Raw genomic sequence first — 26,290 nt, 5'->3', positions numbered from 1 at the left:
CTACTTTTCTGAAACAAAAAAAAACCTCTTAAGGTACATAAAAATGTAGAAGTTCATTAATAGATAATAGAAGTTTAAAATAGAACAATCTCCACTACTTTTCTGAAACAAAAAAAAACCTCTTAAAGTACATAAAAATGTAGATAAAGGAACAATACTCAGTTGTGGCTGAGGTACAGAAATAGCAATATAATGACAATACAGAAAACCTAGAAGCTTCTGACATAGAGTACTCCTGTGGTCAGAAAGGAGGCTTTCTTCAAGTTGTAAAGCCTGAAATTTAGGAAGTAAATTAACATATTTTTAAGGACTAATTGAAGGTTTAACATATTTTATGAGTGAGGACAACAAGGACTTTTTACACATTAATTAACCTTGTGGTCATTATAAGGACCTCAGAGAACTGTGCGTGGGGTTACGCCCTCCTTCCTGGCTAAGCTGACCACTGCTTTTGCAACCTAATGGTAGCCCTTTGAGGAAAGCTGGGATGTAGATAAAACCTGCAGTTTAATGCCAGTTAAATCAGTAATTTCAACTTTGTTATGGTTGTTCTGATGTTTCTTTTTCTTTTTCCCCCCTGAAGAGGAACTAGGGAAATGTGATTAATAAACTCAACCCACTAGATTTCATTTTGTTTTTGATGGAAATATTTCCTCCTATAAAATTTAATGGCCATGAATTTGATTGCAGAGTTTATTTACCGTAACCAGACCTGCCCCAAGAGGCAGTTTAAAACAATTCCATTAGAATCCAGTTAACTAATCAAGATGAATGTTGTAGAACATTATAAAAAAGGACTTTTGTGAAAGTCAGTTCATATCTGGCCTGATATTTTGATATTCCTTCTCTTCACCCCCCCCCCCCCGAGAAAAGTCAGTAAACACAGTATAATCTTCTTATTGTCTTTGAGGCCAGTGGTTTATCACTGATTGAAGGCTTTTAAAAGTGAAACTGCCTCATTATGAAGTCTTTTGGTCACCATTGCCCCCTTGTCTAGGAGGTAGAATGGTCTTTCACCAAAAAGTGTTCTCATATCCAGTAGTTTTATGGTGAAGTATTGGAGTGTTTTTATCTGAGTAAGGAAAATTAAACAATTTCAAAAATACTTTTGCCAAACAGGACCCCTTAAGTCTTAGTACTCTGCGCACATGGAATTCCTGAATGCACGCATACATCATGTACCAGTAGAGGTATTTGTGAAATGTACTGAAAGCACACTACTTGGCAGGTGATGTTCTAGGTACTGGAGATTCAGCATTTAGAACAGATGCAGTTCCTACCCTCCCACGAGGACAGGCTCTTGGATATTATATTCCAGAAAGATGACCACAAGTGTACTTATGTTCTGCTTAGAAGAAGAGAAGGTTTCTGTCTCAGGTCCTACTCCAGCATGTGGCAGAGCTTTGCGTTTGCTTTATGACTGAGGGGAAGTTGTGAGTGCCCGAGCTGTCGCTCTCTGTGATTTTCCCCGCTGGCTCATGAGTTCACTCCAACCTGAAGTCCCTCCGTATGTGATTTTCGGTGTCCCTGCTATTTGTTCCTGGCCTCGCCCGTCTCGGTACAATCTCCGTCTCTGGATGTACACGGCTGAGTGGGTGTGTGCATGTGCTCTGCTAGATTTCTTGTCCCAGTGAGATTTTAAACTCCTTCAGGGAAATCATGGTCAGTGACTTTGGTTTCATGCAGTGCTTTAGATGTAGTAGCATTTATTAGTATTCGTTGACGTCAAGCTACTTTCCTAAAATTGCTTAAATCATAGCAGTTTCTTTAAAAAGTATTCTACATTGAATTTTTTTTTAATGCCTTGCATTTCTTTAAGGTTTGTCTTTCATGGTTAGAGTCAAACCACTTGGTGCATCAAAACCTTTACTTTAAAAAAAATTGCATAGATGATGCTAATATGAAACTTCTTGCTAGGACTCCTTTTACGCTCATTAAGCATGGTTTTTCATGTTCACAAGTGCCATAGCCTTTGGGGTGGGGGGGATCACCCTTTCTAGTCAGGCACAATAATACTGCTTTAGTTTGGCCATGTCTGACATTTACCTGTTTTTGATTGGAGATGGTATCAGACACTGTTTTTCTTTGTTACAACTCTCTCCCTCCCACCTTTCCTTCCCCAAAAAGTTTAAGCTAGATTTAATCATTTCCATTATGATTTTTGTTTTTCTCCTGTTTGATTACTATCACAATAGACAGGGCAGTAGTCATGGGAAGTTCCATTTTGTCAGAGCCCAGGGTTGTTCCTTGTGAAAGCCTGCAGTTCAGTGAGGCTTTCAGCCGCAGGGCCTTCCCGCTAAGCAGCGTTGCTTCCTTTGGATAAGCTTTGACCTTGGTGGGTGAGGCACCGTGCTGGGAGAGATGTGTATCGACAGCAAAAAAGTAAAAAGCAGTCACGGTATGTTATGGAAGTAGGATTACAGAATGAACTATTCCTATTTTAGGAGTTATAAATTCTGTTCAACTTTTATTTCTCCCTAACTTGTGGGTCTTGGCGACCTTTTAGGTTAAGTCTGACGGATTCTATATACAGAATTTTAGTTTTTAATGAGTTAAGTGAAGTGGACCACACGTGAACAAATATAATTATCAAGTACTTAGTTGAGAACCCCTAAAAAGAGGGTAATTCTCATTTTAGACTTCCGTTTGAAAACGGCAAACTTAAAAAATCTTTTATACCAAATATGCTTTGTAGATTTTAGTAATCTTTCGAATAAAAGAGGTGATAGATAAATGGATGTTATTTTTTTGTTTTTTGATAGTGCTAATATAAAAATATTCGTTAATATCTTTACATTCCAGACAGATTTTTCCTTTACAGGCCTAAATTTTTCCTACTTTATTTTCTTCCATTATATACTTGTTGATTATGCATATTGCAGTTATTTTTCAATACTTCTGATAGGAACAAGGATTTTTAAATTTTATTTAAGAAAATCTGGTGTAAAATAACTCTTAGTTGGTGTGGTGAGAATGTACATGTGCTAACCTTTTGATCAACACTGGTAGGTTTTGGGTCCTGCTCCCAGGTGGTGTTCGTTCCTGGACAACTTGACAGAAGAATTAGAAGAGAATCCTGAAAGCACGGTTTATGACGATTACAAATTTGTCACAAAGAAAGACCTTGAAAATTTAGGTAAAAAAAATTATGATAAAATTTTTAAAAAATTATTCGGGGGGGGGTGAGTTTTGAATGTAAGAGGTAGTAGAGTCACATTTATCTGATTTTCCAAATCTTCTCTTTCTGCCAAATCAGATATTAAACTTGCTATGTATATTGTCAAGTTTGTAATCTCTGCTTAGAGAAAGGTTGAGATAAACGCAACCTACTGAAGCTTCTTTGTATTTTAAATGAGGAATAATTTTCTTCAGCATACTAGCTATGTATAGAAAAAATGTCAACAAGGTGGTGATTTTCTTCAAGTCCTGTTTGAGTATAAGGTTTTGGAAAATATCTCAGAGACTGCACATAAATGACTTCTGGCTCCCTTTTAAGTTTGCTTGTAGAAGACCCCATCCAAAACTTGGGAACCCGATTGAATCCTCAGATATGTAGAACCTTATAGTTACTTTAGGCTTAAAGGTCACAGACCCAAGAAATGCCTTTTACCAGCAGCCAGCATTGTGGGGCTTATCATGTGCCAGGTAAGATTCTGGATGTTTACATGCAACTCTTGATCCTCCCCACTCCACGGAGTGGATATGGTTATGATGCCATCTTATAGATAAGGAGACTGAGGCATGGAAGGTGAAACTAACTTGCCAAAGGCTTCGGTCATGAACATGAGGGTTGGGGTTTACGCCTAGAGCATTATGCGCTTCACCTCAGCCACACCAACCTGTCGGAAGAGTGCGTGTGTCTCAGGTGACAGGTGCTACTTCATAGGATAAGGAGGGGAGATTTTGCTGATCTAGTTCTGTCACTGGAGAAAGGCTGCACAGAAAATGATGGAGAGTGGGCAAACCTCAAGGACCCCTGCTCCACGAGTCTAGGCAACTTAGTTGTCTGTGGGACAGATAGACGTACAGCAGCAGTTAAATGTTACAAGAAAATAGAATCATGTCATAAATAAACCGAGAGGTTTTTGAACTTTATTTCATAGCACAGTTAATCTAGGCAGAATTCATTTTCTACCATTTACCACCAAAACAACTCTTTACATTTTGATGTTTAAAGAGAAAAGACTTGTAGTCTTAGCCTTTTAAAAATGATGCCGGGATAAAATATGGTAAAGTAGGATCTTCCTACTGATGTGCCTTCCTAAATATCCCCAGTGTAACTTTTACACTATGCTGTGTCACACTCACCTCCATTCTTAAATCGGAGGGAAAAAGTCATTGCTATTTTGCAAAGTTTTTAAAACTACTGTGTTTAGTTCATTTCGGGTGCTTGTTTAGTCTCTTTTACTGTTGTCATTTTGGGTACTTGTTTAGTCTCTTTTACTGTGTTTATTTTGGGTGAGGAAGGCAGTTATAAAGCATGGTATTTCCCAAAACATGTTTCATGGAATATTGTGCTGGAATGTTGGATGGAGTGCACCATGGCTAACACCATGGCCATGAGAGGGAGACTGACGGGTGCGTGCCCCACATCTTCTGCTTAGTATCTGCATGACTTGACCAGTTTACTGAACCTCATTAAGCCTTGGTTTTCTCATCTATAAAATGAGAATGATAATGGGAAAGAACATGCCCTTCTTTACATTATTGTAATAGCATGCTTTGTGTTTGGAAATTATGGGAGATAATTCCCCCTCCCCCCCCCCCCCACCGCCCAACTGTTCCTACCTGGTGGTATAAAGTTGGCAAGTCACTGTTGATGTCAGGATTATTTTTCAATTTGAACTGGTTCACAGAATCCAAAAATATGAGAACCACTAGCATAAAGAATCCTTTGCCAGTCTTTTATAGTTCACAAAGACTTTTTCATCATTTTTATGCTTAATGACATTTAAAATAAATAAGGGTGACACTGCTTAACGTGGATTAAATTTCCTCCATAGTTCGTGAAGATTAGTGGTTCTCATCCTTACAGTTTTACTCCAAAGTGAAATCTTATAATCAGAAGTGAAATCTTACTATAATCTTACTATAATATAAGAAAAAAATGGTTTAAATTTCATCAAGATTTCATAAGGATCTGCCTTCTTCTGATTAACTCCCTCCAGGGCTCACGCATCTCATCGGATCACCTTTCCTCCGGGCATATATGCATGGATTTTTCATGGATATAAGACTCTATCACAAGGTAAATAGACTACACTTATTTTAGGTGATTAATGAGCCATTTCTTCTCTATTTACTTGCATTTTGCAGAACATGCTTATGATTTGTAAGAGAGCTGCCTGTTCTTTGGCAGAATAGTCATGGTGTTGACGAAACATGCTATTAAATATGACTTTTGTTTTTGAACTTTTTTTCCACTTTGAAAAGGTGAAATTGATGGTAAATCCATTTGCTTATGAAGAATACAGGAAAGATAAGATCCGACAGAAAATAGAAGAAACCCGTGCACAGAGAGTCCAATTAAAGGTAGATATTGTGCTCTACTCACTATTGAGTTTACCAGAAAAGTACTACATTTTCACTTTGTGTGTTATTCCAAAGAAACCTGCCATCTACTTCTTCGTTGCCCCCCTCCCTTTTTTTTTTAAGATTTTATTTGAGAGGGAGAGAAAGCACGAGCAGGGGGAGTGGCAGGGGGAGAAGCAGGCTCCCCGCTGAGCAGGGAGCCCGATGTGGGACTCGATCCCAGGACCCGGGGATCCTGACCTGAGCCGAAGGCAGACACTTAACCGACTGAGCCACCCAGGCGCCCTCGTTTTCCCATTTTTAGTTTACATCTTCTCCTAATAGTTTTGATCTATTTTATTGGTCATGAGGGCGGATACTCTTTACAGTTTGAACATGATGGATTCTCTGGCAGTGATATTATGGGAAATAATGCCAGAGGGACTGATAGCATCAGCCCTTCCAGGAGAGTGTGATGGAATTCTCAGATGGGAGATGGGTTTTCAGTGTTTGGAGTGTTGAGGCTTTGATAATCCCCATTTCTTTCTGACATTTGGCAGTATCTGAGGCTAACTGCCTGGGTCATGGTCATCAGACTACATCAGGGTCCAGACAGGAATCAGATCACCTAGTTCTGTGAATAGAATTTAATGTAAAGAATGTTAGAGAACTGAGGCAAAAACCGTAAGGATAGCGCCTGGAGAGGTGTGGCTGCGGGAAGCGGCCTCAGGGCTGGGTGGCAGGGAGGAGGCGGCGCTGCTGAGACCCCGGCCTGTGAGGAGGCTGCAGCCAGTGCTGGCGCGCTCTTTCCCTGAGAGCGTCAGAAAACGGCCCGCTGGAGTCCGGCCCTCTGCTGGAACCACCTGCTCGCTGCCGGGGTGGAGAGCTGTCCTGCTCGCTGCCGGGGTGGAGAGCTGTCCTGCTCGCTGCCGGGGTGGAGAGCTGTTGCCTCGCGCTGCCCGCCCAACAGCGGACAGACAGGGAAGCCCCGCCCCCTCCGCCTCCCGATCTCGCTGGCAGCCCCACTGGGTTATGGTTCACCACCAGGTGACACACTCTTTTCTAACTGGACATTGGCAATAAATAAATACACACATACATAAATACATACGTCTACACATATATACGTAAGTATACATCTGTACACACACACTCAGTACCGAAGACTGTTTCCCTTTTTGCAGATTATTTGTGAAGTTTTCTAGGAGTGTTGAATGTGCGTGTGTTGGCAAGGGGGAGACTAGGATGTGTAGAGTACTTTTGTCCCATTCTTTGCATTACTTGTCAAAGTTGTATTTTACAATGGAACATAAAGCACTAAGTGGAAACGGACAATAAAGAGCTCACAACTTTTTCCTGAGAGTTGTCAGACTCACATCTAGAATTCCCCTTAGAAATTTGCTGTTTCAGGAGCAGCGAATAGTGCATTTAGCATTATTAGTAGCGTTTCAGGGTTCCCTGAACCCCAGCCAGAGGCTGCAATAGCAGGCCTGCTGGCTTCCAGTTCATCAGCGAGGGGCCTGGCCCTCTGAGGCCGACGTCGGCCGAACACAGCTTCTCCCAGCTCGCTCCTCAGTATGCCGGGAAAGACGCCGGGTGAGGGCAAGTACTCCCAGCTGATAACGCCACGTGTGTCCACATTGTTTCGTCCTCTGGGGATAATGAAATTTTAAAAATAAGAATTGGAGGGGCGCCTGGGTGGCTCAGTTAGTTAAGTTTCTGACTCTTGATCCCAGCTTGGGTCTTGATCTCAGGGTGTTGAGTTTGGGCGCCACATTAGGCTCCACGCTGGGCATGGGGCCCACTTAAAAAATAAATAAGAAGTTTCCTGTTTGTGAAATTATACTCCCTACAGAACTGTTAACGTTTAGAGCTAAAATGTAGGTATTTAATACACCTTTTTTTTTCTTCTGCTAGAAATTGCCCAAAGTTAACAAAGAACTAGCACTTAAATTAATTGAGGAAGAGGAGGAAAGGCAAAAATCTACCTGGAAAAAGAAAGTTAAGGTAAGATTTTATAAGGCAGTGAAGACATGCATAAATTGTTCCTATATTTTCTTAGTAGTAACTTTTAATTATGTTTTTTCTTTCTTCCTGAAAAATACGTGTAGCTTTTTTCACCCCTGCTTATGGGATAGTATATGCTCAGTATGGGAGGTTTGGAAAAATGGAAAAGAACATAAAGAGTGTCATTTATATAATTCTACCTAGAGAAGGGCATCATTAATATGTTAGTGAATTTCCTTCCTGTCTTATTTCTCTTAAAATTATAAGCTGTAATAGATAATATAAGATGTTTATCTTGGTTGCATAAAATAACACAAGTGGTTTCCCATTTCATTAAAAATTCTTCATACTTTTGAGAGCTGCATATACTCTTAAGGATGTATAATTTATTTAATCCTTTTATTGTTAAATATTTAAATTGTTTGTTGTTTTTCTTTGTTCTGACTAGATCTGTTTATAATTCCAGAATTAATTAATTTTTATTTAGACTTGGCGTTATCAGGAGCATGCACGCTTATGTGTAACTGCTTCTTACCTTCCTTTACTAATGTGAATATGGATGAAGATCAGTCATGAAATAAATAAGGGTTAGTGTTTCATGTCGCTGATATTATCAAGACAGGGGGAGATTTTTCTAGTTTTCCCACATATGTGAGGACTTCTCATCATCTGCTTAGACGAGCAGGCAGGCAGATCACTCAAGCTTGGCTCTTTGCTAGAATGAGTTATAAAGATCCGATCTCTCAGGAGCCCGCGGGCCCCGGCTCTGCGTGAAGGGCCTGACCTTGGAACTTCGGGCCAGCTGTGTTATGCTCGAAGGAGATTTTCGTTTGCTTGTTTATTCTTCTCTGTTCTCTTGCTGGTTTCTAACCAGGTAAGTGAACGGGACACAAGCCAGCTCTTTGTGTGTTTTTGTTCCACCACTCCCTTCCCTGATGCCAGTGGACTTCAGCTGAAGGCTCTTGTTTCTCACTAGCTTCTTGCTCCGTGATCCCGGGCTTTACCGGGGCAGAGTTTTTTCTTCTATCACATGCAAAGATAGGACAAGAGAGAGGGTGTTCTTGGAGTGCTGTGATTTCTAAGTGGAGTACACACCACTCACTTCCTCTCCTCTGCCTCCTCGTCCTGGGGGCATCTTCCCATCCTGGCCTAGTAGGTTTTTTAAATATGTTATTTAAATCTTGATTTTTAGAAGCCTCTCTTAAGTAAATCCATAGATGACTTTTGTTTCCATTTTCCTTATGTGACGAATACACCAGCATTGAAACAATTACTTAAACTTACTATAGACATGTATATCCACGTGCTGTGTCTATGGCCCCTCCTAATTAATTCACATCAGGGCATTAAGTGTGTGCGTGGATCTTAAAGTGCTTGAAATGGAAGTGCTTCCTCCTGTGTTGACTCTCTCCTCAGAGTATTCACCTTGATTTTCTTGTTAGCCCAGCCTGAGGATGATTTAGGGAGGTAACTTTTCAACTTCATCATGTCGTTTTACAAGCTAAATGGAAGTGATCTTTGGATTACGTGCCCTAAAGCTTCGGGAGGAAGAGTGTGGGCCTGATGGAGGATGGAGATGTTTGCATTCCTATCTATGTTTTATGCTTATGAGTCCTTATCTATAATGATACATATCTTAATATTACAGAGAGTAAGACACTTAGATTGTAACTTCAGTACTTGTGCAGTATGGCATAGTCAGTTTAGGAGTCTTTTAAAAGGCCCTGGTGATTATGAAGATGTGGGAAAAGTATCCTGCCCTCACCTCGCACCCCCTTTCTTTTGCAGACTTTCATTGGGGTTGGGGACAGCCAGAGAAGGTTTCTAACCCAGATGGTCCTCCCTGGGGTGGACCTCCCATGGGGTGCAGGCGAGTAAAAATGACTGCGTGAGCTGAAAACACATAAAGCGATCTTATTAATAGTCAGTGGGAAAAGTCATGATTGTGCATTTGAAAATTTTTGTCAGAATGTTGATCGGGTCATCCTGTCAAGAATCCTCCATCGGGCTACGTCCTGCTTCTACTGCAGTACCAGGAGGAACAACCTTCAAAATTCTTACCTTCTTTCATCAAGCAGCGTTGTCTCTCTGGCTCCTGGAAGCTGGAAGTCCTCTTTTTGTAAAAGCTACATCCCCTGATAAAACTCTGCTACAAAGTGGTATTTGTAAAATGTGCCCCTGATTTGCTTTTTGGTGGCTTGCTGACCCAATTCCGGGCCTATCATCAGAGCTCGGTTTCTTTCCGGAAATACTTAAAAGTTTTTTAGAAATCTCAGGCTGTTATTAGACGAAGTTTATATGATTTGATGTTTAACGTGGTTATCTAATTAAAATGAAGACCTTAAAAACCACTCATGAATTAAGGAAAGAACCCCCCATAATGTAAAGAATACTTGAAAGAATTGTTCCATCTATCAGCAGTTCGTTAGTCTTGCCTTTGAACTCAGTTCTGCAAACCCTCAAGAGCTTTCATAGCTCTGATGACTTCTGATGTGAAAGCCAGTATGGTTTAGTTCTGCTTTGGCCCCAGCTGGAATTTCTTGGAGGCAGACAGTTAAATCTGTTCCCGAATATTGCTGCCACTGATAACATCGTTGAAGTGTAATAAGGTGTGTTCTGTTCCGTACTGATGCTGGGCCTGCAGTGCGAACGGACCCACTCTCTAATGTCAAGAAGCATTATCTGGACCTTATCCAAACTTAGACATTTGGTGGTGTTCATTCATTTTTGCACCAAATCCGTATTGCAACCCCCTGTGTGCATAGGCATCTTGGAGAGGCATGGCACCCTGGTGATTCCTTGGATTTGAAAGGGTTTGAGCCATTTTTCTTACAAGTGTCATTTCCTGGCTGTTGGCCTCTTCTACCAGTTTTTCCCTGTTGCCTTGGAGTCTTGGATAAACGTCCTTCTCTTGGATTCTGCGGCAGCTCAGTCGTGTGTGGTCCTGCACGACATCTCCGGGCCGAGCGTACTCTCACCTGGGCGGTGCACGGGAGAGGTGCCTTAGCCTGCAGGTTTATTGGATACCATTAAGAGTATATTTTAAAGTAGTAATTCATCTCTCTAGGGAAAAGATAGAGCCATGCATAGACACTGGGTTGGATCAGATCAGTTTTAACATGCCAAATATTTTTTTTAACGTTTTTTAGTACCAATTAAAGATTGTTTTTGGCTTTTATTACAGTTTTAAACACGTAGTTTTTAAAACTAAACGTTTCTCCAGGGTTTGTTAGGAACGTTGGCTGTCCCTCTGTCCTTCTCTACACCCCCCCCCCCATGTTCCCCCCCCCCCCCGTCTGCACCTGTCCGGAGACAAACACTTTGGCACTTTTAGCGGATTACTTTGTTATAAAGCTCCAAGTCTCTTAATATTGCCCCTAATGCTCCTTCTTGGCTTTTAAATGTCAGGCCAGTTATCTTTCATCTTTTGATGACCTTCCTTCCTGGTAAGTTCTGCTGCAGCTTGGGACAGTCAGCCCTCAGCACTCAGCTTTTTGGGACTGTGCGCATGCTCTTTCCATACCAGGCGGAGTCAGGTGGCCATCTGGGGTTATGTTTCCCGTCCAGCCTCCGTCTTCCACGGTTTTAGTGGTTGGCTTTTTCTTTGTTTTCTATACGGTGATTACTGGTTAGCCCTCAATCCTTTGCTGGTTGTCTAACTCTCATCTCAAGATGTTTATAGGAATATCAGTTGTTACATTAACTTTTCTTTTCCTGACGGAGTCTCTTCTGATGTGTCGGCCTCTGTCCATTCTGGACTAGCCACCTCTGAGTGCTGGTCCACAGTCAGCATCCTGGGGATGCACTCCACCTCCGCCCTGTGTGGGATGCAGAATTAAAAGGACCTTTAGTTTTCTGAAGGAATATGTTTCCAACCCAGACAAGCAGGCAGTCAGTGTAAGGGTATGGTGAAGAGATTTTCAAACGTGTAGGTTCTCAGCAACAACCACACATTACATTTATGTGCTTATTTTCCTCAGGAAGTTCCTTAGGATTTTCTCCTCCAAAATAAGAGAGTAAGGCAAGGGAGAGGAGGCGTCCAAGGAAGCCCCCCACGGATGGCTGTGGGCTGGTCTTCCCTCCATTAACCCAGCCCACAGTACCCGCCACCGTGTAGGCCCGTTCAGTCCAGACACAGGCTCTTCAGTGCTGGGGGATTTCCTTGGGGGAAAAGAAATGTTTAAGTAGTTTTCCTCTGCTGTGATCTCAGATCATTTGTTTATATTTAGGAGTGAAGGACCTACAAAAGCTTAGTGGAAACTCCGAGGTGGGGAGACAGGATTCACCACTCACTCTGTGGTGACCTAGCCAAACTCTTTATTTGGGGAAGCTCCAAATAGCAGTATCTCTTCGGCCTTTCTCTTAGCTGGTCAGATTCTCCTGTTTGGAGGGTGATGGCCTGGCTCCCAGCGTTCTGAGAACCTTCGTCAGGAGGGCTTGGGGTGTGGGGGCGGGGCGGCATTGCAGCCCCTTTGTGCCACATGCTTCCCTAGCCCTCAGGGTGCTGCTGCCCCTGCAGGCACCCCTTCCCCTCCAGGGACGGCGCCTCTCCTGGGACAGGGAGGGTTGAGGCCTGCCTTTCTTCTTCCCAGAATCACTGCTCCGTTTCTTTTTGTTCTCCTTATCCTTAAGGGTCGTGTCTTCTTTAAGCGCATTTTCTATTGCTTTCCTGGGGTTTTAGCAGAGATTAGAAGGAGATGCTTATGTTCAGACTACCGTCTTTACGCAGAAGTCTGCACCACAGACATCACAGTGTTAATTTCATAGACAGCATTGAAGGAATGGACTTGTTTCAAATGTTAAGCATTCCTCGTAGGTGACTATGTCGGGACAGAATATCCATAGTAAGCATCCTACTCAAATCTACAGGTAATACTTCTTTGAAGTAGGGCTGTGGTAGGAATAGTGCTTTGAGATGTTTTTCAAATTTGAATGGCAGGTGTTTAGCATATGTGCATGTGTACTTCTAGGGTAGAGAGCTAGCCAGACACTTACAAACTGCTGTAGAGCATCACTGACTACATCTGATCCTTCTCCTTTTGTTAAGTTAGCTGTGAAAACAAACAATTAGACTAGGAAAAATCTCCAAGAGAAGTATTTTTATAGCTAGGCCAGAAGAGTTATTATTTTATAGTTGTTCATCCAAAACATATTTGTCTTGAGGCAATACAATTGATTTGTTTAAAATTAAGAAAAAAACTTGAGAATACTAGCAGCATATTTTTTTGTAACGTGTTTCTCTATTACTGAATGTGATTCTTTAATGACTACGCTAAGAATTTATACAATTTAGCCTCCTTCTCTCACGTGAGACCTGGCATGTTGTTCCCGGGCATCTAATAGTGTTCATCAGAATCCAGATGACCTTCTCCCTAAAGATCTAATTTCCTTAGAGCAGTTTTAGGTTCACAGCAGAACTTAGGGGAAGTCACAGTTCTCTCCCGTGTGCCCCCCGCGCCCACACGTGCACAGCCTATCCCCCTGTCCACATCCCCCACCAGAGGGGACATTGGTTAACTTGGTGAATCTATGCGGACACATCATACATCGTCATCGCCCAGAGTCCATAGTTTACATTAGGCTTGGTGTTGTACGTTCTGTAGGTTTGGACAAATGTATAATGACATGTATCCACCATTAGAATATCATACGGTATTTTCACTGCCCTAAAACTCGTCTGTGCTCTGCCTGTTCATCCTTCCCTCACCCTGGCCCTTGAGAACCACTGATCTTTGTACTCTCTCCGTAGTGTTGCCTTTTCCAGAATGCCATAGAGTGGGGATCGTACGGACGAAGTCTTTTCAGATTGGCTTCTCTCACTTAGTAACATGCAGTTAAGGTTCCTCCATGTCTTTCCATGACTTCCTGGCTCATTTCTTTCTAGTGCAGAATCCTCTAGAGGTGTCTGAACATTGCCACGGCTTCTCCATGCCCTTGCTGGAGGTCATCTTGGTTTTTTGGAACTTCTCGTCCTCTGCTCCACCCCCTGCCTCTTTTTCTGATGCTCTTCAGTGATGGGGCCCAACTCCTGGTAGCACCAACTTTCCAGTCACTTACGCTGGACCTCATACTCTGCTTTTCACTCCCCCCTCCTGCCAGCTCCTCTGTAGCCGCATCCATCAGTTCTAACGTAGAAGTGTTCCCGCCCTAAGTCAGGCCCTGGCTCTTCTTCCGGTTTCCTAAAGTGGCCCCGTAGTCTTCCTCATGCCTGGTTGCTCCCTCAGCAGTCCATCAGCTACCGTGCCGCTGAGGACTCGCACAGCAGAGTTCTTGTCACCCGAGAGCCCTGGAGCACACCTCGAGCTGTCCTGCTCACCTTCTCTCCCGTAGGAGCCCCCCTCACCTGTAGCATAAAGGGCTCGGTGTTAACAGGGTTGGTTTCCCTTACAGTCTGGCCTCATCAAAAAATGATTTTTCTGATTTTGTCATTCTTGTGTCATCAGACTGTTCACCACTCCTCAGTGGGCTGGAAATGCTCTTCAGCTTTCTGTCCGTTGACAACTATTCATCTGTCCTCCCAAATGCCGCATCCCCCAGTGAGCCCTTCTGACGTGTCTCTTGTTGGAGTTACTTTTTACCTTTGCTCTTAGAGCACTTTCAGCTTTGCCTAGCATCCTTCATACAGTAGTGCCTTGGAGCCTCCAGGCTTTTGTTTCAGTTTTTGGTTTTTTTCTTTTTCTTTTTCTTTAAAGATTTTATGTATTTGACAGAGACACAGCGAGAGAGGGTACAGAAGCAGGGGAATGGGAGAGGGAGAAGCAGGCTTCCCGCTGAGCAGGGAGCCTGACGCGGGGCTCGATCCCAGGACCCTGGGATCATGACCTGAGCCGAAGGCAGATGCTTAACGACTGAGCCACCCAGGCACCCCTTAGTTTTTGTTTTTTTCTTTCTCATTAGATTCGGAGCTAGCACCTTGGGATCAGGAACTAGATCTTATCTTTGTTTCTTCCTCGAACCCAGATCTGTCTTGGAAATGATATTTAATCAGGGAAGGCTTGTTCAGTGTATCTTAAATATATATTCAGTATGTCATAGAATTTTAGGTTAAGGGTTCATCAGATTTTAGGTACATACCAGTAATAAACAGCCCAAGTTCCTTAATGTCTCATGACTTAATCAAATTTTTTGTAGCTATATTCCAAGTACCACACTCAGAACTCCACTGCTTACAGAAAACCACAGACAGGTTAGCCTCTCCAGCCCACGTTCAGGCTGTTTAGTTTACAAACCCTGTGAAATAGGTTGATTTATCTGGTTTCCAAGCCTGTAGCAAATAAGAAACCATAGGAGAGCCCTGAGTATAGAAGATTGTCATCTGTTTATGTGAACAGCTAAGTTTATGATACACTCTAGAAAATGTTTTCAAAATGGTACAATTAAAAAGGAACTTAGTGTCAGCCCTGACCTCTTCAAATGGGTCTCATTATCAGTTTTATTGTCAGAAAGTTTACACTGTATCCTTCATGAACAATTAAATGGCCGATGGAAAAAAATTGATGAGGCCATCCTATAGGAGATTGGAAGCTTCCCTTATGTTTCCAAATAACTCAGAGTCAGAAAGCTTCCATCAGCAGTCCCCCCTCCCCCGCCATGTTAATTCTTGCCTTATTATTGTTCTATATTTCCTTTCCCAGTTTTGGAATATGAACTTGGAAAACTCACTAATTTTATTTCAGTGTAGTAGCTATGCTTAAAAAGCCATGTTTTAAAAATATATATTCCCTTGAAAAGTATTTTTTCATAAGAAATGTTAATTGAAGAAAACTCTTTCCAATGTATTAAGCATAAAGGTAAGCCAGAAAGGTTCAGTCTTCGCTCATGATGTGTAATGGTTAAGTAATATATATTGTCTGTGAAATAGATTAATAGCAAATGTTTGCAAGTAGGAGATAAAACCCAAGGGCAGTTAGAAAGAACCGGAAACTAGTTCTAAAGAAGTTTCCTAATAATTTAATGTTATGCCTTATACAGCTTATTAATTTATAATTGACCGAAATGTTTTTAGGCCATCTTTCTGGTCAGATTTTATTCATACTAACTTTAAATTCCTACATTCTTTTTGTCATAGAGCCTTCCTAATATTCTCACCGATGATCGATTTAAAGTTATGTTTGAGAACCCTGACTTCCAAGTAGACGAAGAGAGTGAAGAATTTAGGCTTTTGAATCCACTTGTTTCGAAAATAAGTGAAAAAAGGAAGAAGAAACTAAGACTCTTAGAGCAACAGGAGCTTCATGAAAAAGTAACGTACTCCTTATCATTTTATATCTGCTGCTGTTTCTTGAATGTAAAGTTTTCTGTGTAAGTTAGAAGAGCCTTTGAGACACTTGAGGTGTAATTTGCTCGAACTTCAGCTTGGAAGTAGATCTTAATTCGAGGCGTTTTCCCCCGATGCGTGCAATGTCACGTACTCCATGGATGACAGTTAGTTAGGAGAGAATAACAGGTCGGTGTTCGGTGGGGGAAAGGAGCTGCTTCTTACTATTTTTATTTTCAGGAAGAGGAGGAAGAACTGGAAGGAAAACCAAGTGATGCAGAAAGTTCTGAGAGCTCAGATGATGAGAAGGACTGGGTTGAAGAGGTCAGGAAGCAGCGCAGACTGCTCCAGCAGGAGGAAAAGGTGAAGCGGCAGGAGCGGCTCAGGGAGGACCAGCAGACAGTCCTCAAGCCCCAGTTTTATGAGATCAAAGCAGGCGAGGAATTCAGGAGCTTCAAAGATTCTGCCACCAAGCAGAAGCTGCTGAAGTGAGTAACCCTGCTCTCAGTGATGCTTCGCCGGGCTGCCGGGGCCTCGCTCTTCCTCGCGGCCACGTGGCCCTGAGCAGGACATTTTGCTCTTTGGAGTTAATGTGAGGGAAGCACCACAAGGCTGGAGGGAAAATACACTGGTCTTTATTATGATGACTTGTAATAACTTTCTGAGGTGGAGTTTACATACATTCCCACCCAGGGCATGGCCCTGGGAGTATTGGCCAATATACGAAAGAACACTTTTATGCCGCACAGGTCACGTTCTTGTGTTGTCCTTGTTTCTTTCCCTCCATTGCCCTGACCTGCAGCTGCTGGTTTCATTCTGTGCCCTACAGTCAGCGCTTTTCTGTACAATGGTAATTAAGAGGCAACAGATTCTTTGCGTCTTAGCAAAAAGTTATTTTTCTTAATTAGAATTTCAGTCATGTTTATCCATATCTCAGCTTGCCTGATTTCTTGGTTATTTGGAAAACTTGCCAGAAATCTTAAGCCTTTTGCAGGAAAATTGAGAGATGAGAAAGAGTGATATTCTAGAATAGTCAAATACATAGAAAGTGGAATGGTGGTTACCCAGGGCTGGGCGAGGGGGAAAGGGGAGATGCCACTTAATGAGGTACAGTGTTTCAGTTTGGGATGAAGAAGTTCTGGAAATGGATAGTGGTGATGGTTGCACAGCAACGTGAATATATTTTACAACAATAAAGAAGTCAACGTTAAAAAGAATATTTGGGCAGTTTTTTCAGTTGTAGGTGGCTAAGTAAGGAACAAGTTAGGTCCTCAATTCCAGATTGTGTACCAGCCGTAGGTTATAGAAGTCTCTGCTCTGAGAATTCCTGGGCTGAGTATTAATGTGATAGATGGTCATGGTGGGGAATCTCGTGAGAAGAGCTGGAGGGTCTGGGGAGCCCAGGGGAGGAGGAGGAGGAGGGGCCGGGCAGGGTGGATGAGGTATGAAGTTGGGGGCAGTCCTGGTTCTGTACCTGCACTTCTCCAGCTCCCGGCTTCCTGTTTGGAAAATGGGGTTTTTCAGATGCAGGAAGTGGGGAAAGGGTAGAGAGGACATCGATGGATAGGCTGAATTGTTTCCGGAACGGAGATATGGCTGGTCCTCATCATCTCACCAGCTTCTGGCCAGTATCTGGGATACCAAATGTTGAGTGAACCCTTCAACTTAGAATCCAGGAGCATATCAAAATTCTGGTTCTAACAACAAAAGATCTGGTGAACAAAGAATCTAGTAACAGGGTCGATATCTTTTGAAGATATCTTTACCACTTTTTTTTTTAATAACAACTTCCTTGAGATAATTTGCATAACATGCAGTTCACCTACTTAAAGTGTACAGTCCATTGGTTTCTAGTATATTCACAATTATGCAGCTGTCACCACAATTAATTTTAGAACATTTTCATCTCTCCCAAATGAAGCCCCACACCCCATTAGCATTCGCTGCCCTCTGCCCCCAGCCCACCCCATCCCCAGGCAACCACTAATCCACTTTCTATCTCTATGGATTTGCCTGTTCTGCCGTTTCATATTACTGGATCCATACACTATGTGGCATTTGGTCTGGCTTCCGTTACGTCATATAATGCCTTCAGTGTTCGTCCGTGCCTTAGCATCTGTTGGCACCGCGTTCGTTTCTATTGCCAAAAACTATTCTGGTGTGTGGATAGACCCTGTTTCCTTCATTATTCACCAGTTGATGGACATGTGAATTGCTCCACATTTTGGTTATTATGAATAATGCCGTTAGGAACGTTTGTGTGGAAGACATGCTTCGTTTCTTCTGACTGTATACCTAGGAGTGGATTGGCCGTCATACGGTAGCATATACTTAACCTTTAGAGAAGCTGCCAAACTGTCTTCCAAAGAGGCTGCTCCATTTCACGTTCCCACCAGCAGTGCGAGCAGCCTCACCTTTTATGTACCTGTTAGTCTTGGATATTCAATTTGGAGTCCTACTCAGAAGCAGAGGGAAGACTAGGTGTTTGTAGTCTTCTGATTCTGTGGAGTGAGTTTCTTTATTAGATTATCTGCTGATTTTGTGTTGCTTTGTTTACTTGACTACTGGCTCCTGAATCCGTACTAGACCCAAGCAGGTACTTGATAAGTTTTTGTGGAACTGAATCTCCTGTGCCTTGGCCACATGTCAGGCAACTTAGGAAGTTACCATTTCAAGGTCTGCCGAGAAAGAACCCTTTTGCTCTCAACCCATTGGCCAGGAAAACCTGCGAACAGTTGTCTTTAGGTAAGCATGGTAACACGGTGATTTGGGGGTGGGAGGCATGACTAAACTTTCTGACATTTTTGTTCTGCCTGTGGGTTGTAGCAGGACATTAGTAAGAAAAAACAAAAGGGATGGAAATTTAGTATTTAATGGATAAATAATAGCCAAGTTAATACACTACAATCAAACATTTTTACTAAGTTGAATTTTTTTTTGAGAAGAGGAACTATATGAGTGATAATACTTCATGAGCTTAAAAGGAGAGTCCTATTGCTTAAAGTAATAATCCTTTGTTATGAACAGCCTGCAATTTGCTGGCATTTTGGCACAACCTGCTTATTGAGTTCTAGTCTTGACTGGATTACTTTGGCAAACCCTGAACTTGCAGTATCTTTGTATTTAATGAAGCATTGAACCATTATCCTTCAGAGAACCAAAGTGATGCCTTCTGCTTATTCTTTTGACTTACCACAAGGCAGTCAATAAAACACAGCATCAAAACTGAGTGTATTATGTTTTAAAGGTTCACTTGGACTTGCCCAACTTTAAAACTTTTTCTGCAAAAGGAAAAGTGAACTACGAATCCTAACTCAATACTTGAAGGAGTCCTCCTGTTTGCTTGGCGTAGTAACATGGCGTCAGACAAATACATATGTCTGTCAACACATGTTTATATGCCTTACAGTGTGCCGTGCTTTGTGAGTTTATTCAACCACCTATTGGCCTCTCTGGCCGCTCATTCATCAGTCAGACATTGGTTGAATGCCTGCCCAGCGTGAGCAAAGTGCTGTCCAGAGCCAGGGGGTGGAAAGACGGGGCACAGCTCACAGGCCTGTAGCCTTCCCATTCTCGCTGATAACTCAGGAGCTGTAAAGAGGCGTGTGGCAAGTGCATAAGAAAGGAAGGGATTTAACTTACGGAGATTTAAGAAAGTCTTTATAAGAGGTCATACTGAAACTGGCCAAAGACAGAGACAAAAGACAGAAAGTTGCGCACCCACAGCAGGGTGGGAGAAATGGTGTGTGAACAGGGAGGGCTGTGTGAAAGCTGCAGGAAGCCGGCGCTGCGGGGGTGCCTGGAGTAACGGGGCGGGGGGGGGGGCGGCATTCAGGCCGCGGCCCTCGCACTGCTGAGCCACTGAGATTACCGTGAGCAGAGCTGTTTCCAACCCCTTCCCCAAATCATGTGAATCCTTACATAATAAAAGCAGTTCACGTTTGTTACAGAACATAAAAATAAAAACCTGTAGGCATAAAAAGTCCTTCTGTCCCAGAAACTGGTAATGAAAAGAGAGAAGCTGCAGGGAGGGGCCCCTGAACTCAGCTAACAGACTATTCAGTCGTCCCAGTCAGAAGTAAGTGATAAAAGTCTGAACCGTGGCACAGAGAGGACCAGGCAGCCTAGGGCCAAATTATTCACAAGACTGTCCAAGTAAGAATCGGAAAGGAAAATGGGCATACGGCACAAGGTTGTTCGGTTACTAATACAGTAGCGAAGGAGAAAGGAGCGGTCGGGCAGTGTTGATCTGTCTGGCAGTGTTGCCACCAAGGTCAAGGAGACAGAATGAAAACCAGGTTGAAGGCTGCAAGTCGTGAGCCCACTATCAGCACAGTAAGTGTGTGGTGCCAAGTGTCTTGGTAATGTTCAGTAGAGAAACTGAGACCCAGGGGGTGGGCCAGAGACCTGGGGCTGAGTGAGCAGCTTTCCCTGTGTGATTGAGACCGACTCTGAGTGTGTAGAGTCCGGTGAGGGTGAAGAGGGGAGCCCCTAGGCAGCAGCAGGTATTTTTCTAGTCTGTGATAAAAACCGCGCACCTCTCTTTAGAAAGATACACCTGCACGCAAAGCACTGCGTGTCGTTTTAGAGCTGTCACCAGTAAAACTGACAGCCAAGGGCTAAGACTTCCAAGTTGGAGGACAAACGGAGGAGAAGGAAGTAGTAACGATCACTGAGGAGTTTTCAGAGACATAGGAGGAAAGCTGGAAAGAGCCAGGCAGGGAGAAAATGACACGGAGGGTGTGACACAAATGTCAGAGAGAGGCGGGAGGTCCACGGAACAGAGCGAAGCCATTAGGAAGCTCGTGTTGCTGGGACCAGCTTCTCCAGCATCAGCCCAAATGTTGGATTGCAACAGACTGATGAATGGAGATAATAAATATTGTGAGCAGTTAATGTGGATGATTCTTCCAAGAAGTTTGGCAGAAAAAGGAAGGTGTCAAAGCCAATAACTTGATGGGGAAGGTCTTTCAGGTTATTAGAGATAGAATGTGTCGGTGAGCAGGGAGGGATTAACTGTGGCAAGCAGTGATGCGAGAGACCAAAGTGAACAGACAGAGCTGAATTCAGTAAGCAGTCAGGAGGAGACGGCCCTCAGAAAGGACAGGGGTACACCCTCAGAGCCCCGAGGGGAGGCCATCAGGATGGGTGGGTGGAAAGTGGGCAAGTTCATGCCGACGGCCAGTCTGCAGGGCCTAACGGAGGCACTGGCGGGGACGTGCTGGTGAGCCTGGAGGAGAGGTCTAGAACAACACAACTTCCGGAAGCTCAGCAGCTGGGGCTGTCTCCTCTCCTCTCCCTGCCAGACGGCCCTTCAGTGGGTCAGCCTTCTTTGAAGCACCTAGCCTGTAGTCCGTCTTGGAAATTCAAAGATTTCAAAGACATTTCCTGCCTTGGAGGAATTCACTTTCTTCCGCAGGTGGTTTTAGTAGCTCTTGGAGAGCTGCTTATCACGCCGACAAATTTATCCGCTATTTGGACGAACTCTGGCCTGTTTGTACTCTTCAGCTAATTTTCCTCACTGCCAGTGGATGAGAGCTGAAGGAACACGGTCTTATTTTAATAGAAGCATTTTTAATCTAATTTTGAAAGCAATTTAATTCCAAAGTTGCACTTAGAAAAAATCTCTTCTTACTCAAGTTGATACATACTCAGGTGATGTGGAAGCATCTTTTCATCGTAATGCATAGGAATGTCGAATAAAAGGTGAAAGTCTTGCTTTTACCCCCACACTCCCTCCCTGAGGTCCCTGCTGTGTGTGCCTTTCTAGAATTCAGTGACTGCTGTGGGTGCACGCTCACACATGTGCAGCGCTAGCAGATCTCTCCTGGACACGAAGGGGCCCTACTGACCCTGTTGCCAGTGAGCTGCTCTTTTCACGTAGCGATAAGTTTAGAAAATTTTTCTCTGTAAGTACGTGTAGGCCTCCCAGTAGCTGCATCGCTAGTTCATAAGGTGGATGGGCTGTACCATATGTAACATTCCCTCATTTTGGGGAGGTTTAGGTTGTTTCTTATTTTCCTCTTCCCCTTTTCCACAGTTAGAAATCTGTCCACACGTGCAGGGATTTCTTCAGGCCGTACCACCCAGTCCCGGAACTTGCTGGATCAAAAGGGGTCATACCGCCCCGGAGAAAGGCTTTGAGCTCTTCGCGCTCTTACCAGAATGCCCGTTTCCCCACACGTGCAACAACAATGGATGTTAGGAATCTTTCTAAATATGAACAGAGCTAATAGATGAGGTATCCAGATATCCTGGTTGCTTTAGTTCATACGTCCTGAGACACAGGAGCTTTGAGGAACATGCAGACAGAAAGCATTGAGATGGAGTTTTCAGTGACCTGCACAGTCTCTGAAAATATTTGTCAAAGTTATTTGGCTCTAAACAGAGTATTTAACATTTGCTGTTTAGCTGTAGATGCCGTTTCTCCACTGCCTTCCTGTTTCCCTTGGTGTGGACTGTGGGATCGTGGGTCCTTTCTTTTGAGTTAAGTCCTCTGAATGCTATACTAATGCACATGCCTCCACAGAGTGATTTTTAAAAACTCAGTTGAGGAGCATTATTTCCTGGGGTATATAATAAATATCTAATTTGATGTTTCCCCTTGTACTTCATGCCCTTTTTTTTTTAAGGTAGACTTGCTGAGAACTCCGATTCTTTCCCCCACCCCACCGCCCCCTCCGCCACCCCATAGCCTTGTCCGTTGTCCTGTGCTCGTTAATTCTGTCCTCACAACCTTTGGAAGGTTGACAAAGGTTGGAAGCCCACACCTGTCTTCTTAGCAGTCCCCACAAAGTGGTGGGGGGCTGTTCATCGTGTGCCAGTGAGATTTTTTTCCCCCTAGAGTTCTTAACCTTCCTTATCGATGTCACGCGGCGTGGATTTCTGCATTTTGTTCTTCTGTTACAGTAGACAGTTTTCAGGTGTCTGTCTGCTTCTTAAATCGTCTCTGACTGAATTCATTCTCAAGTAGCTGGCTTAGGAACTGCTGGTTAGCAGCCACATACCGTAAACTGACTTTCAAAGGGAGGGAAGTGGAACTTGCTTTAATGTAGGAATCTCCGCACTCAGTGCCTGTGTCTGATCTTCTGCCATGGCTCGTTCTAAAACCCCGCTCGTCTCTCCAAGGAGCCCAGACAGAACAAGTTTTTACAAGTGCACCTCGAAAGTACATTGAGAGAAAACCAGAATTTATATACCCTATCATGGAGGAAATAAGGTCATTCTTAAAAGAGTAGTAATTGCCCACAATTTACTTGAAAAGTCACTTTCTTCCCAAATTAGCGTTTGCTGTGTGCCACCCTGTCTCAGTGGCTCCACAGCCTGTCCGAAGCCATGAAAGGAACGAACAAGAACGGCACGGACAGGCTGAGGAATTTGCTTAGGCTGGCATAACTCACATCCATGCTGGGGTCCTTTACACTTCACGTTTGAGTTCTTGCTAAAATAACCAAGCTCAACCAGATCTTCGTTTCACTCTGTCTGTCGTGTGGAAGCTTGTTATTTGGAAGACTTCGTGGATGCATTTCCCACACAAAACTTAGTTTGGTCTGACACACTCCTGGAAACCAGAAATTCTTAAATTGGAATCCTGGTTTTAGACTTGAGTCCTCACGTGGCCTGGGGCGAGTCATTTAGCGCCTCACCTCCCTTCTTGCCATCTATAAAGGATAAATACTTGTGTCTCAGGGATGTTGAAAGGATTAATTAGTTCGTCTGTAAAGCACTTTGAAGATGAAAAGTACTTTAAAAGTGCTTCTTAATAACATTATTGCTTAGAAAAGAGTGCCACTTTTATGCTAACCACTTCACGTCTCAAGTTATATAAAGAAGACATGTTCGTTACGTTACTACTAGTCATAAACTGGAGATAAATCTCTTATGGTGCGAACATCAAACATTTCCTGCAGAATTTCAAAGGAGCATCACTTTATCTTGCGGGCCATTTAGGAGCAGCTTTCTGCTCAGTAATTAGTTATGAAGATCGTATTTCAGGCAAAAGCAAACCCTTCACCCAATTCAGCCATTTTTAAATTCAGTTAGGTTTTTTACAGGTTAACTCGAAAGGGGTACACTCAGCTCTAGTTGGTACAAGGGAGGATTGGAAAGGGGAGCATGTTAACTTTTTTTGGAAGAGGGAACAGGAAAGAAGAGAGAACCGTATTCTTTCCCTCTTGCTTCCTTGGCCCCGTCCTCCCGTTTCCATCACGGGCACCCGTGGGTTCTCCAAGCGTTAGAGCTCACGTGGAAACTCACTGCAAGTCTGTCTTGAAGCTTAATTCTGTTTTTTCCCTCCAAACCCAGTGCACAGAAAGGGCCACTGTTCTGATTTTATACTAAAACGTTGCTATTGCGACGTGCAGTGAAGGGTCACGTGTACAAGATACAGACTGAACGTCCTGACCGTGAAGCCAGGTAGGGTGGTGGTACTGCTTCAGATGGCACAGCAGACCACGGCGGGGGCACAGAGACCCTAGAAAAGTGTGGAAAACGTGATCAAGAAATGCGATGAAATTTACATTTGGGGTAAAGTATGGTGGGACGAGTAATTCAAGTAAGAAAATGGAAGGAAAGGGCACCGAGAGAAGGAGCAGTGAGTGAACAGATTGAATCGGATAGAATTTTACCCACGGTGCTTTCGTTTGCTGTCTGTGGTCAGACGGACTCATGTTCAGGGGGTTCTTACTGTGGGTGGTGAGTGTCGCCCAGGGGAGCTAAGGGCGGGTGGAGGGAGCCTCTGGACTTTGCTTGGCACTTCTCCCTGGCTTCACCCGGAAGACCTGCTTGGGGTCCGCTCCCTCGGAGAGGTGACTGAATTGCCAAAGCGTGAAGCGTTCTGCTGCCTGCCTGGTGTGGGGCGTAAACACAAAAGGCTCCAGAAACATCTGTGCCACTGACCGTTACAGTAAATTACAGGCTTCAGAAATAGCGCTCCTTGCCTGTCGGCTTCAGAAATGTGGTTTAGTGAGATCAGGAGCAGCCATTGAAAATATATTTGGACCCACCACTTAGAATACTAAATGAGCGGGTGTTTTGGCCGCTCTTTTTACTGTGTGTCTGTTGAGCGTGAGCAGTGACTGTCGGCCCCGGATGCTTTCCGCAGTTGCGTTCGGTGAATGCCATTTTCTGTCTTCCCCACGAGTGTAACAGATTTTCTTCATGTGATCCATTCTAATTAAAACTTGTTTTGAATGCTAAATCAGAACATAATGCTAATTAATGTGCCGTTCTCTTAAATCTCCTCCAGTAAAACCCTTGAAGATCGTTTGAAACTTGAAGCAAAAAATGGCACGTTGAGCGTAGCAGGTACCACAGTCGGCAGCAAACAGTTGACATTCACGTTAAAGAGGGTAAGTTTTCTAACGTGATTTTGTGAATTCAAGAAAGGAAAACAGGCTTCCAGTTGTGCCGTGCACTTGTCTGACCTCAGCACGGCCGCCCCAAGCTTTTCCCCTGTTGAGGAAGCTGTGTTCCCGTTCTAGCCCCTTTCCTGCAGCCAGAGCCCCTCTGGGGTTGGGAGCGAGCACTCAGCTTGGCCGAGGCCAGAGCCGGAGCCGGGCTCCTGCTGTCCTGCCGGAGGCGGGACCTTCGTGCCCCGGCATTGGCGCTGCTGCTGCGGAGCCGGCCGTGTGGTTTCTGGGTCACTGGGCCACCTCAGGTGCGGCCTTGTCAAGAGAAAGTCCTGCCTGTCTAGGGCTTATAGAATTCGTGGTAAAATGAAAATCAGATGCCTCTGAAATTACTCACGTTTTGCAAAAAAACAAAGAAGCACGAAGAAGTACTTAACATGTCCCCATGGTTGAGTCAGGCAGAGGCTGTGAAACTATTTGGGGAACTAGATCAATTTATGTTTGATTTTGCCTGTTCATATCATTAGAGCAACAAAATTTTAACTATTAAATCTCACTTTTAGGAATAATTAGGGATTTGTGTATTGTCTAATAAAAATCTCCTTTGATACTAGGTATGTGATTTATTTAGGTAAAATCTCAGGTTTTTCCAGGATTTTCATATATACTTTTTTTTTTTTTTTAAGTAAACTCTACCCCCAACATGTGGGGTTCAAACTCCTGACCCCACTGTCAGGAGTCACATGCTCTATCGACTGAGCTAGCCAGGCAACCCTAATAGATACTTTCTAATGCTTGACTAAAATGTTAAGGGGAAAGTTTATGCTTTAGTATTACTTACAGTTGTATAGTGGCAAAACTAGGATTAGGTCCCAAATGCAGTTTTCAGGTTTCCTGTACTGCAGTTTCTCATCAGACCCTTGGCCGGGTGTGGGGCTTACACATGTCTGCATCCTCCCCCTTCTCTGGGCCAGGCTGCTGGCAACTGTGGGCGAGGAGCAGGACGGAGAAGCAGAAGGAAAGGAAACTTGAGAGATGAGCTACCTGGACCCTCAGTCATACGGGACTGGGCACGTGTTGCTGACGTTGTCTGGTGCGGCCTTTCGGAGAGAGCCTGGCGAGGGTCCCTCTCTGGGTGGGGCTTTGTCTGCGGGACAGTCACTGC

General features: G+C 43.7%; 1 protein-coding gene across 1 annotated transcript in view; it reads left to right on the top strand.

Moving 5' to 3' along the window:
• Positions 1 to 26,290, top strand: part of NOL10 (nucleolar protein 10) — an 83,488-nt gene that overhangs the window by 54,954 nt on the left and 2,244 nt on the right. Inside the window, exons 14-20 of the mRNA XM_027622632.2 lie at positions 3,010 to 3,136; positions 5,169 to 5,248; positions 5,434 to 5,532; positions 7,429 to 7,518; positions 15,587 to 15,760; positions 16,016 to 16,263; positions 25,023 to 25,125. Of these exons, the coding sequence (XP_027478433.2) occupies positions 3,010 to 3,136; positions 5,169 to 5,248; positions 5,434 to 5,532; positions 7,429 to 7,518; positions 15,587 to 15,760; positions 16,016 to 16,263; positions 25,023 to 25,125 (921 nt within the window). The remainder of the gene's footprint in view (positions 1 to 3,009; positions 3,137 to 5,168; positions 5,249 to 5,433; positions 5,533 to 7,428; positions 7,519 to 15,586; positions 15,761 to 16,015; positions 16,264 to 25,022; positions 25,126 to 26,290) is intronic.

This window comes from Zalophus californianus, chromosome 8 (genome assembly GCF_009762305.2).
Source record: "Zalophus californianus isolate mZalCal1 chromosome 8, mZalCal1.pri.v2, whole genome shotgun sequence".
In the NCBI taxonomy this organism is placed as follows: Eukaryota; Metazoa; Chordata; class Mammalia; order Carnivora; family Otariidae; genus Zalophus; species Zalophus californianus.
Note: the sequence above shows the minus strand (reverse complement) of the source record. Positions and strands in the feature narration are given on the sequence as shown.